Raw genomic sequence first — 13988 nt, forward strand, 5'->3', positions numbered from 1 at the left:
TGAACTTAGAGAAGTCATTAACAATCACCAAGGCATATCTCTTTCTTGATAAAGACATCATTGATTGGACCAAATAAATCCATATGTAATAGTTGCAGTGGTTCAGTAATGTTACTAATGTCTGTGCCTTTGTATGATGCTATCTTAGCCTTCCCTTTCCGACATGCCTCACAAAGTCCTTGTTGAGTGAATTCCAAAGGAGGCAGTCCTCTCACCAAATCCCTCTTGACCAAAGAATTTACAATTTTAAAATTAAGGTGAGACAACTTCTTATGCCATAGCCAACTATCTTCAGGTGAAGCCGTTGAATAGAAACAATTATCTTCATCATTGGATCCTGAATTGAGATCAGCTACATATAAGTTAGCTTTTCTTACTCCACAGAGAGCAAGACAGTCATCTTTAGTGTGAGATATCAAATACTTCTCCTTGACAAAGTTTACTTGGAATCCCTTGTCACAAAAGATTGTGCTTGAGTCCTTCAACCAAAGAAGCTTTTTCTATGATAACATTTCCAGCATGTAAATTGCCATATCCCGTAGTACGACCTTTGTTGTTATCTCCAAAGGTGACAATCGGGCCAGCTCTCTCAATCACATTTGATAGCAGGGCTCTATCACCGATCATATGTCTAGAAGATCCACTATCGAGGATCCATACAACCTTTTCAACCTTGTTTGGCTCCCTGTACATATCAAATGAATTAAACCTTCTTCGGAACCCAAACTTGGTTGGGCCCAGCATACTTAAAGAATTGACCTTTATCAGCTTTGACAACAGATCCTGTTCGAATAACATCAGCATCCACCTTAACTGTACTTACTTTCCTACAAACAACCTTGAACACTTTAGGTTTAGGCTTAGGAACATAAGTATCCTTCTTGATAGGAGAAGGACCAGCAGACTTGGTTTTTGCAAATTTACTATTAATGTGCTTTCTAGGTGTTGTGTTTTCTTTGTTAGCATGCATACTTTTGAAATAAGCAGACATTACATTAAACACACATAACATGCAATCATTAACACCACAAGGTTTATGGCACATATCAACTAAAGGAACAGTAGGCATGTTATTCAGAACAACAGGGGGTTTAACAGTTTCTGCATCAACATTTTCAGAAGTTCTAATGTTATTAGTAGATGAGCATGTATTGTTACCATTCCTGCATTTAACAAACTTATTAGGCTTGTTGAAATTATTCTTTAAGCCATTGGCACCTATGCCAATTTTGGGCGAACTAAATGTGCACTCAACTTGCATTGGCTCTACAGATGCCAAAATCTCCCTCTCATTCTCAATATCCTCTAAATTCATTTCATATTGAATAATCATGGGCATATCAAGTAATGGTTCTGTGACAGGGGTTTTGAATAAAGGTTTGGGAGCATCCTTTAAAACATGTGGGATACCCCTGTCTTCAGCACTGTTAACAAAAGGAGTTATATTACTAGCCTTACCTACCGACTTGTTGTAATCGAAACCTATACCAACTTTCCTTTTACTCACTTGTTGGTCCACTAGGTTCTTAACAATATTAGTCGACTCCTTATAAGCAAGGCACCTAACCTTCTCTTCATCTAACAGCTCATTCAACTTTTTCTCCCTAAATTCTAACACTTCGACTTTATTAGTCTGAGTCAATAACTGACTAGTTAGTTGTTCAATTTTAGGGGTGAGCACTAGTTTTTCTTTTAACTTTAACTCATGAACCTCCTACTTTAAAGCTTTGTGTTCTAGAGTTAAAGCTTTGAGCTTCTTAAGAGCATCATCACGTTCAAATCCTAATTGCATAAATAGTTTAGGGCAAGTAGGATCTACCGGAAATCCGCCAGTGCGATGTGGAGGTTTAGAAGGTTCCATGAAAGCCATTAGAGCAACATTCCCCCGCTCTTCCTCCTCATCACTGTCTGTGTCATCCCAGCTTTTCCCTTTTGCCACATAGGACTTCCCTTGGCTGCTTTGGCCTTGATGCTTCTTTCTGAGAGCCTCGTACTTCTGCTTTAGCTCGTCATAGGATTCTTTCTTCTTTGCCAGCTGATTGGGCTTCTTGCACTCCGATGCAAAGTGACCAGGCTCATCACAGTTGAAGCATTTAAACTTGCTTCGATCAACATCCCAGTCTTGTAAGCCCCTTTTGATGTTGTGGACAAAGATCCCCCTTTCTGGAATTTACTACCAGAAGATTTAAACTTGTAGGAGGGATTCTTCCTGAATCTCATGTTGCTAAACTTCCTAGCAAACATAGCAAGAGATTCGTCCTCAAGCTGATCCAACTCTTCCATAGAGTAGAATACATTATCACCCATTCTTGTTGACGTATGTCCTATTTCAGGAACCACATACTCCTGGGTGCATTTAGAATGTACAATAACCTTCTGCTCTTTCACAACAGGTGATTCTATTACGAGGGCAGTAGAATTGCTGATAGATGTAGACGCGTTGATCGTCTTTCCCCATCTGTATCTCTGTTTCATCTGGACCTGTTCCAACTCATAGGTTTTCAGAACGCCATAGAGTTTTTCTAGTGAAATCTCTGACAGATCTCTGCTCTGTCTGATGGCAGTTATCCAATGTTCCAGATGCTCAGGGAGCGTCAGCAAAAACTTCAAGTTCACCTCTTTGTTGTCATAGTATTTCCCGTTCAGATTCAGATTGTTTATCAAATTGTTGAATCTGATGAATACTTCAGAAATCCCTTCTCCGGGATTGAAACCAAATTGCTCGTATTGACCCACAAGAATTTCTTTTTTGTTTTCCCGAACTTCCTCAGATCCCTCATTGATTATTTGCAAAGTATCCCATATCTGCTTTGCACTTGTACAATTAACAACATTATTGTACATGACACGATCCAAAGAATCAATCAGAATGAGCTGTAGATTCATGTCCAGTTGAATCAGCTCATTATCCTCATCTAAAAACTCAGACGGAGTTTTTAGATAGGTTCTGTGAGGAATCGTAACTCCATCTTCAATATGTTCCAAGATAATATTCATTGGGGGCGAAAGACCCTTTGTCAAAATATTTATGTATTTTTTATTCGCCGTCCGGAGGAACAAAAGCATGTGTCTCGTCCAGAGACCAAAATTAGCCTTGTCAAAAGGTGGAATTTTAATGCTGCTAATTTTTGCGGTAGACATGGTAGAAGATTGGGTGTTTGGGAAAAGATTTGGATTTTGAAAGGAAAATAATTTTCAACCAGAAATAATTTTTGGAATAAAATTATCTCGAATTAAAAATTATTTGGAAAAAGATTTGAAAGAAAAATAATTTTTGATCAGAAATAATTTTTGGAATAAAATTATTTCGAATTAAAAATTATTTGGAAAAAGATTTGAAAGAAAAATAATTTTTGATCAAAAATAATTTTTGGAATAAAATTATTTCGAATTAAAAATTATTTGAGAAAAGATTGGAATTTTGAAGAAAAAATAATTTTCGGTCAGAAATAATTTTTTGAATAAAATTATTCTGAATAAAAAATTATTTGGAATTTTTAGAAAGTTTCAGAGTGAGAACATGATCTGATAAGGTAGATTTTATCAACCGCTCTGATACCAATTGTTAGGTCCCGATACGATTATAGAAGGGGGGTTGAATACAATCGTCACAAAATTCGCGCGGAATAAATCTGATTTGGATATAACTGGATAATCAGATTTTAATTAATTAAATAAACAAGGTTCAAGTAAAAAGTTATTTAAACTTGAAAGTCGTTATTAAATTAATATGGTTCAGTTTTAAAGTCCACTAAATATTTTAGAATAAATTTGACATGAAGTATTCTAATTTAGGGATTAAAACAAACGAGTGATCAAAGCACAGAAAACTGTGGATTTAACGAATAGCAAGTTTAGCACAACTTGAAAGCTTTACAATACTTTGAACATTTTGAAATGAAGAAAGTGAAGGCCTATTTATAGGCAAGCACTTTGAACTAGTATGACATTGCTAGGAATGACATTCTAGCCAGATATGACATTCCAAAGCTTAGGTATGACTTATACAAGGAAGGGTATGACATTCTAAGAGAAAGACATGCTGAAACAAGGGAAGGAATGACATTCTTTGATAATGTCATGCTGAGAGTGGAAGGTATGACATTATTGAGCTTGGCCTTCAAGTAAGACATGGCATGACATTCTATGACAACGTCATATGGAACCACAAGGTATGACTTAAAAAGCCATGACTACCAAAGTCCGTATGACATTAAGAAAAGTCATAGAGTGACACACGATATGACATTCTATAAGAATGTCATGCCCACTGAATATTCTGCAGTACGCACGCTGCTTTAGTAATACGAGTTATAAACTTTCGTCCTTTAGCCAGCTCCTTAGAAATGCTTTTAATCCCGCACAGCTTATAATTTTTAATTAATAAATATTTAATTTAATCCAATAATTATAAAAATAAATATCTAATATTATTAGACATTTAAAAATATAATTTTCTAATTAATTAAAATATTTATTAATATAAATAAATCCTTACGGTCCAAGCTGCGGTCTCTAGAGGGTCGGGAACCGGACTCCTTTTGCCTTGCAAATAATAAATCAATTCCATCCGGGGTTCCAGCTTTAAGATTATATCACTTTCCATTGTGCTGGTGATAATTCTTTTCCCTCATAGTCAGACAGGACTAAGATTCGGTCTCATGTGGGTCTGGAACCGGATCCCTTTTGCTTTGAAAATTATAAATCAATTCCAACCGGGTTTCCAGCATTAAGAATATATCACTCTCCATTGCGTTGGTGATAATTCTTTTTCCCATAGCTAGACAGGTCTGAGCGGCAGTCTCCTTGTCCTTCCTTTTAGCCTTCCTTCTTTTGCTTTCTTTTTGTAAATTAATTCTAAATCAATTAACTCATTAATAAATTTAATTATCAAATTAATTCTAATTGAATTAATTTAAAACTAAATAAATTAATAGAGATTAATTATTTAACAAAGAATTAATTAAAAAGTGTATATTCCAGAAAGCAAATGTCTTGAGCCTTCGTCTTGATCATCACTCGGCTTGAACGACCACCTTCCTTTGATGTTAAAATATTCAATATAAATAGCTGACACACAAATGTACTGTCTGGTTCATCTGCGCCTAACTAAATTGAATATTCTCCATCAATTAAACATTTGAGCTGTGGTCGGGTCTTCGAATCTTCGTCTTCTAGTTAAACTTCATTTCAGTACACATATGGAATCTCTGATGAAATAAATACTTGAATCTTCGTACCTTCTGAACTCCTTAAACTGCTACACAATTTATTTAGCACCGAGGCTTGATCATATGAAATGAACTTCTTCTAGTGGCTTGTAGCGGATATCTTGGAATTCTTCTGACATTCTGATTCTTGTATCCACTTTACTTTCTTGATCTGATTCCAGCTAAACTATCTACTATCATAACTTATCAGAGACTAATCCAGGTTCAGTTACAAGTTGAGTTACAAGTTGTCAGGTCATCAAACACAAGTTGAGTTATCACCGGTTGTACAAATATGCTTAGACATGTACCTTGCAATAAGGCCTTTCAGGAGTGTTGCACTGGATTGTTAGAAATGGCTATGGCACTGGTGTTGTCACAAAATATTAGAATTTTGGTAACATCATTACCATAATCATTTAATTGATTCCTAATCGAGAGAATTTGAGCACAGCAACTGCCAACAGCTATATACTCAGCTTCAGCAGTAGAAGTAGACACTGAGTGTTGCTTCTTGCTGTACCAGGAAACCAACCGACGTCCTAGAAATTGACAGCTTCCAGACGTACTCTTTCTATCAATCCTTCAACCTGCATAATTAGAATCTGTATAGCCGGTTAAGTCAAAACCAGTATTCTTAGGGTACCAAATACCAATCTAAAGATTCTTTTGACGGCTATAAGATGTGATTCTTTAGGATCAGCTTGAAACCTAGCACACAAACATGTTGCAAACATAATGTCTGGTCTACTAGCAGTGAGATAGAGTAATGAGCCAATCATTCCTCGATAGCTTGAGATATCAACTTTCTCACCAAATTTATCCTGGTCAAGCCTAGTGGTAGTGGCCATGGGTGTCTTTGCCGGTGAACAGTCTTCTAGATTGTACTTCCTTAGAAGATCTCTGACATACTTTTATTGGCAAATGAAGATGCCATCCTTCTTTTGGCTTATTTGAAGACCAAGAAAGTAGGATAGCTCACCCATCATACTCATTCCATAATTACTCAGCATTAACTTAGCAAATATCTTGCACAAGTTATCGTTAGTAGAGTCAAATATAATATCATCAACACATATTTAAACAAACACTAGTACAAACTGGATTTTCAGCGTCGGTCAAAAAACCCCTAAAGCGTCGGTCAAGTGGCGTAGCAAATGTAGGAGACGCTATAGGTATATGCTTTTAGCGTCGGTTAAATAGGCGACGCATTATCTTGACAATAGCGTCGGTTATCTAAAATGCCGACGCTGTAGACTTGGCATTAGCGTCGGTTATATAAACAACCGACGCTGTAGGCTTAACTATTGCGTCGGTTGTTTGAAACGCCGACGCTATAGCATGACTTATGGCGTCGGCTGCACCAAATGCCGACGCTTTAGCCCTGACTTATTGCGTTGGCTGTCTGAAATGACGACGCTATAGCTCTGACCTACTGCGTCGGGTCTTTGAATAACCGACGCCTAAAGTGTCTTTGAAAATAATAATAATATTTTTATTTTGTTGTAAGCTTTTGCAATTCACCACAATCATAAGAATAGACTCAAAATTACATAAGAAAAATGAACAAACAATTCGATTTCATTAATAAAAATATATTACAAAAGTTGTTTATTACATTAAAGAAAACCTCGAAACTATTCACAAAAATATTGATTGGAATAAATAATGAATTCCTGCTCCACCGGACAGGTCGGTGATTTATCAACTAACCTTTTAAGACTAAACTTTACAGAACGACCATACTCATTCTTAGGTGCAATAGGACCACTATCTTCATCATCAGAGAAGGGTGAAATAGAAAATATTTCCTCCTGAGTTGGCAATCCAGCAGCAGACCTTAACTTTGCAATTAAATCCCGATCAAAGATATCTCTTCTCTTCCAAAGCTCCTGGACAGCATCCTCAAGATCTCTAACCTGGCATTTAGGAAAGACTAATAATGTATGAGCAACAGATGCATAATGGTTTATTAATTCTCCAGCTCTTACAACGCACCTGGTAGCATTCTCCACGACATGTAGCACATTTATACTGAAGGCTACACATTATCGGCACCTGTTTCCAAGTAGCAGATCATATTCGCGTAATGAGTCTTCTTGCAGATGAGCCTTCTCAAACATAAAATTCAGACTTTCCTATAGACAAGGAAATGGTGCAGAAGAGTTCATGCAGATAATATACATTAATGCACGAACACATAAGTCGCCAAACACATCAAAACAATGCTAGTAACACAACCAATACATAAGTTATCATCATATATCTCTAACAACTTTAGTATAAAAAAATTGCAGAAGTTCCATACTCGCATAAATCGCTGTTCGCTAAGCTTGCAGATCTCGTCTTCATAAAATTGAATCCGCCTATATAAAATTATTTGATTATATGTATGGGAACTTCTAAAGAAGTAGAGGCAGTCAGTATGTAATAGATGCCCACATATAGCGAAACTACAAGACGACAGGTGGTTCGATAAGCTAAGTTTCAGAAACTTTCCAAATGACAACTCACAGGCATCAGCTGATATCATTAATTTCAGGATACTGTCAAGTTTCAATTTAAGTGTTACAAGTCTTAATTTATGTTACTCTTAGCCATGGTTACAAGCAATTACCGTATTATACACCAACATCTAATAAACAAACACATCAAGTGCATAATATTCCTTAAAGAATATATCTCATTAAACATTAAGTAATTTATGTCCGAACACTTGCTGACAAACTCACACCCTCACAAACCCGTTGTTTAAACACACCAGTTACACAAGCCCGCCAAAACACACGCACACAGCCCCCCTGTAACTATCTTGACTAACTTCTGTAACCCCACACAAATCTGCTGCAATAGCAGATTAATAACATGCTCAACAGCAGATTACCAGTTTATTAAAGTAAAACAGGATTTCATTAAAGTAAATGCATAACAGAAAACCAATCTGATGCCTATCAAATAAATAACAACAGCGATCTGAAACAAGCTCCAATATACTCATTCAGGAGAAGTTGCCAAAAAATAACAACAAAATTAAAAATAATACTAAAGCAAACAACATACTTGTGGCCAGCCATAATGAATAATTCTCCTGACATTTGACTTGTCAACACCCATGCCAAAAGCAATAGTTGCAAACACCACCTTGGATCAGAGAAAAAAAAGTTTTCTCGTTAGTTTACAACCATAATCTCATATGCAACTCATACCTGTACTTGTATGATGTTCTTTAGATGATGTACTTGTATAAGTTTTGGGAGACATGGAGTAAGGAATTACAAAATCAATGAAAGATTGGAGAAAACCATACTTGTTTGACGAATGGCAAACTCTCTGATGCGACGAACAAGACCAGTAATCGGGTCAGAAAATACTTTAGTCTCCAGATTTCCCTCTAAATACAAGATTGACCTAGAAAGTAGCAAAATATAAATTATAGTGAACTATTGCATAAAACTGATTCAGGTCACTGGCTAAAAGCCTGTCTGATCTATACTAATCTCTAGTTCTAATCTACTACAATCATCTCATCTCTCAGAATTTTTTGCCAACATTAGTTTCATCTCTCAAGTCTAGAATCCTAGTTTCTAACACTAAGCGACAAAATAGAACGACTACTATCTCAAAAAACAGAGGAGATACATGAATGTGATGGCATTAGAAAAAGTGAAGAAACAATTGCTTCCTGTACAAATATATTTCTAAGCACAAGGAAACATAATATATTGATAGAATCTAGTAAATATTAATAATTAGTCAGAGTATTTATCTCAGAAACAAGTTTTGAGCGTTATACAAATTTAGGAGCAACAAGATTATCTAGATTAATGAGAAAACTTTGAGTTATAACCACAGTATTGGCTCCATTACATGTTCTCTGCTTCATCATAGGGCTGGGGGATATGCTGTCAACCCTATGGGATATATACATGAGCAATTACTTGCCAATTTTTGCTCACATTCTGCAGGATTAGGCATCTGCTCTACAGCGAACCATATGCTTTTTAACATGTAAATTAAAAACGACAACCAGAAGCAACGACTTAAGAAGAGCTCAAAGAGATTAGAGTTAAATTACAAAAGTAATGTAATAAAATACCGACCCAGGAGTGACATGCTTAATGGCAACATCTCCTAACTTCTCCCTATAGATTGAAACACGATGCCACTGAACGGCACACCGATTTGCATAATCTTTAGGCTTTTCATTCTCTAGAGGCCTCCGATTATTCCGAATTCCTCCAATCCTACTGACAGAAGTGTGACAGTCCTCCCACTCCTTAGTTCCGATTCTGACCCACTTGCCCCACAAGAATAGCCAACCACCAGGCTTCCTTCTCCTTGTCTCCTTGTTCATCCCCGACCCAGCCACAGGCTCAACCCGACAAGCAAACCAATCGCCACCGCCCATACACCCAAACCCTAATTCCTCTTTTCATTTCCCGACCCCTATGTTATATCTCTGTTAGATGCTCCTCTTTTTCTTTTTTCTATTTTTACTCTTTGTAATATGTTTGTAACTAGTAACTACTCAATCTGCTGCACGCCTGCACCTCTGCTTATAAAACTAAATTTTATGATTACATTATATGTTATTTTATTTATTATATTTATATTATATATATGATATAATTTTAGTTATAATTTTAAAATAATATTATATATCATAATATATTTTAAATATATTTTAAATTATATATTATTATATAATTTTAATAATCTAGTTAATAGATAGATATTTTATAAAATATATTTATGTATATAAAACTTTTCGGTCCTCTTTGTATTACAAAAGATAATTTTGCTAATAATATCAAATTTTTAATTTTAAAACTATATTATATATAATAAAGGAGGGACACGGAAAGTCATTTTTTTACTAGTGAACAATGTACTATTTCAATCTGCATATATCAACGAATATATTAACTATTAATTAAATTTTATAATTTTAGAACTTACGTTTAATTTGTTAAGTCGCGCTAAATTTTTTGTCGATGCTAAAGAACATCTCATTCGGAGAAAAATATAAATTTTAAATTCATATGTTATATATATTTTAAAATCATTTAATATTATTAATCTATCTTATAAATTAATTAATTACAACCCAAATAAAATATATATCAAATTTTAGTAAACCTTTAAATTTATAATATTGAATAGTGTTCAAAAATAAATACTTTAGATAATTTAAATAAATTGATATATTTTTTTAATTTATAAAATAAAAAATTCAAAAGGATATATTAAATTTTTTAAAATATTAAAATAAAATTCAAAGATAATATTAAAATTTCATATATGTGTGTGTATATATATATATATATATATATATATATATATATATCATAAATTTAAAAAATATATATTAAAATAAATCCGGTAAATGATTATTTTGAGTTAGAATATAGAATAAAAGATAAAAATATATTTGAAATACTTAATTTGAAAGTTTTTGTTGGTAGAATATTGTAATATAAAATTTTATAAAAATAAGAATGTAAAATAATATAACTTATTTTTTCATTTTCTACACGAAAATTTAAAGAAAATATTTATTGTTCATTAAATTATATAAGCAGAACATAGATTAAAATTAGAAAGAAAAAGAATATTATAAATATATTTTTGAAATTCTGGTTTTGGGAGTGTATGTTAATATATATTATTAAATAATATAAATTGAAGAAAAATTACAAATAAAAGGAAAAGGAGTAAGCAACGTAAACGTAGCAGGAGTTATGTACTGTGTCGGCTAAAATTTCACTGATGCCTCAAGGATGACCAACATCTAAAGCGTCGGCATTCTCTTCACCGACGCTACAAGTGAACCTATAGCGTCGGCATTATCTTGACCGACGCTACAAGTTAAACTATAGCGTCGGCATTCTCGTGACCGATGCTACAGGTGAACCTATAGCGTCGGCATTCTCCCGCCGACGCTATAGGTGAACCTATAGCGTCGGCGTTTTGCTCGACCGACGCTACAAGTGAACCTATAGCGTCGGCATTCTCCCGACCGACGCTACAAGTGAACCTATAGCGTCGGCGTTTTGCCCGACCGACGCATAAAAGTATCTACAGCGTCGGTTCTGTCTTTAACCGACGCTAAAGGGGCGACGCCGAAAGTCATTTTTGTAGTAGTGAAATATCATATTATTATCATGCAATTTGTAAAAGAGAGTTTTGTCTAAGACACCTCTAGTGAAATTGTTTTCAATTTAAAACTCAGAGACAGCTTTGAATCGGAAGTATACAAAATAAGCAAACTCTGGATTTTCAAAGCCAGGGGCTGTTCCAGATATACTTCTTCTTCCAGCTATCTATTCAGAAATGTACTTTTCACATCCATCTGATAAACTTTGAAGTTGGAGTGTGCAGCAAATGCAAGAAATATTCTGATGGTTTCAAGACGAGCAACTGGAGCATAGGTTTCATCATAATCAATTCCTTCTTCTTAGGAATTACCTTTTGCGACCAATCTGGCTTTGTTTCTCACAACAATGACATCACCATCTAACTTGTTATGGAAGACCCATCTAGTTCCAATTACCGACTTTCCCTTTGGTCCTGGAACAAGGGACCAGACTTCTTGTCTCTCAAATTGATTGAGTTCTTCTTGCATGGAAAGAACCCAATCAGGATCAGCAAGTGCTTCATCCACTTTCTTTGGTTCTAATTGTGATAGAAAACCCGAGAATAGACATTCATTTGTCGTAGCACTTTTAATTCTTACACCAGCATTAGGATCACCAATAATAAGATCAAAGGGATGATCTCTGCTCCAAATCCTTTCCCTTGAAAGTTGTGTCCTTGATGATTCAGCAGTATTGTCAGTAAGCTGAAGTGTATGACTGGTTGATCCACTAGCTCCCCCTGAGTTGCTGCCAGGTTGACTTGATGATCCACCAATGGCATCAGTGGAATCTCCAGCATTATTGTCATTTCCTCGACCATTGCCTAGATCATTGTCATCATTGTTGTCATCACCTGTTGCAGCCTCAGGTGGCATATCATCATCTGAATCAGAATCTGGATAGTTGTCAAACTTCAGAGATTCAGATGGATTAGCAGATTGTAAACTTGGAAGTTTAGTGTCATCAAATGTTACATTGACACTAACTTTCACTAACAGAGTATCAATTAGAAAAATTCTACAAGCAACATTAGTATAACCAACAAATATTGCTTCAGATGCCTTTGGTTCAAAGTTGTTCAAGTTCTCTTCTCCATCTTTGAGAACATAGCACTTAGCTCCAAAGACATGAAGATGTTTGACATATGGTTTCTTGTTGTTATACAGCTGAAATGGAGTTTTCATATGATCCTTATTGATCAAAGTTCTATTCTGGGTATAGCAGGCAGTAGTCACAGTTTCAGCCCAAAAGTACAGTGGAAGCTTTGCTTCTGCAATCATAGTCCTTGCAGCTTCAATCAATGTACGATTCTTTCATTCGACGACTCCATTCTGTTGAGGAGTCCTTGGTGCTGAATATTGCCTTCTAATTCCCTTTTCAGAGTAAAAGTTGATTAGAGTTTGATTTTTGAATTCTGTGCCATTATCTGACCTTATAGCTTTCACTGGCACACCCTTATCCAATTCAACTTGCTTTATATGATCAATCACTGTCAACGGAGTTTCATCCCTAGAAGCCAGGAAGTAAATCCAAGTAAAATTTCGAGAAGTCATCCACAATGACCAAGGCATATCTTCCTCCATCAATTGATGTAACATTCACGGGGCCACACAAATCCATATGCTGTAAATGAAGTGGATCTGTGATAGTATTGATGGTTTTGCCTTTGTGAGATGCTCTCTTTGTAGGAACAATCGGACCTTGGCCCTGCGTTTTATGATACTAATTAAAAGTTCGAACAGAATATTAACCTTAATCGCTACGGCGCAAGCGATTAAAATCCACATCTTCTACTGTATTCCCTGATTCTCCTTGGACGAAGTGTGGCCTTCGATCTCCCAAGGTGTGCCTCTCCTTAAAGCTCCGAAAACCAAAACCCTAGCTGTCTCCTTGAGAAAAACGTCTGCCTCTCTCTGACTCTAGGATGAATTCGTTTTGGTGTGGCTTTCAGCTTTAGGAGAACGAGAATATATATAGGCTACAGTAGGGATCATGGATCATTAGGTCAGGCCTTCCAATGACATTCCGGGCCAGGCCCAATGTCATTAAATATTAATTCAATCCACTAAAGAATTAATATTTGCACTACCTTTCCTAATTCCGTAAATTAATTATTTAATTCGGCTCCCATATTAATTGCTTATAAATTCCCCATGTTTAAGATATCGCATGTCCATTAATTAAATTAATTTCTGACAATTAATTTAATCAATATCTTTTATCCTTGATCATCCACTCAACCTTATAATTATGCAAGAACAAATCTGCCTGCAGGACTAAAGCATAATTATCTTTATGAGCTTTCAAGAAGACATCATCACCCGAATATATTTTTCGGACACGGTTTCCTTCTATAGTCAATATCCCACTCTGTATATAATGTTATTGCCCAATACATAAATTCGTAATTTAAAATAAATTACTTAACTTATGAGTCAAGGCATATGCATTAAATACAAGTGTCAATCACTATATCCGGATTAAGAACTTAAGCATTAATAACATCATAGAATCTTAGTTCTTTATTGTCAGAATTAAAGAAACAATTATTCTACTATTTTGATCCCGTTCAATATACACAAAGTATACAAGTACTATTCAATAGTCAAGATAAACTATTTCCAAATAATACTTCAGCCGT

General features: G+C 35.2%; 1 protein-coding gene across 6 annotated transcripts; it reads right to left on the reverse strand.

The window, feature by feature from the left end:
* Positions 1-6773: 6773 nt before the first annotated feature.
* LOC108200403 (hypothetical protein) lies at positions 6774-9721 on the reverse strand. Of its 6 annotated transcripts, none has more exons than XR_010287753.1 (6): positions 9311-9717; positions 8518-8618; positions 8271-8351; positions 7519-7576; positions 7209-7268; positions 6774-7129 (listed from the first exon to the last, which is right to left on the reverse strand). XR_010287753.1 is itself a non-coding variant. In XM_017368531.2 (5 exons), the coding sequence occupies exons 2-5, from the start codon at positions 8303-8305 to the stop codon at positions 6848-6850; spliced, it is 435 nt and encodes a 144-aa protein (XP_017224020.1). In that variant the 5' UTR covers positions 8306-8351; positions 8518-9721; the 3' UTR covers positions 6774-6847. The 6 variants fall into 6 exon arrangements, 2 of the variants coding, with proteins under 2 accessions (XP_017224020.1, XP_017224021.1); XR_010287752.1 differs by having other exon boundaries at positions 7209-7348; XR_010287754.1 differs by lacking the exon at positions 7519-7576 and having other exon boundaries at positions 9311-9718.
* Between the last annotated feature and the right edge of the window lie 4267 nt (positions 9722-13988).

Source organism: Daucus carota, chromosome 9 (genome assembly GCF_001625215.2).
Source record: "Daucus carota subsp. sativus chromosome 9, DH1 v3.0, whole genome shotgun sequence".
In the NCBI taxonomy this organism is placed as follows: Eukaryota; Viridiplantae; Streptophyta; class Magnoliopsida; order Apiales; family Apiaceae; genus Daucus; species Daucus carota.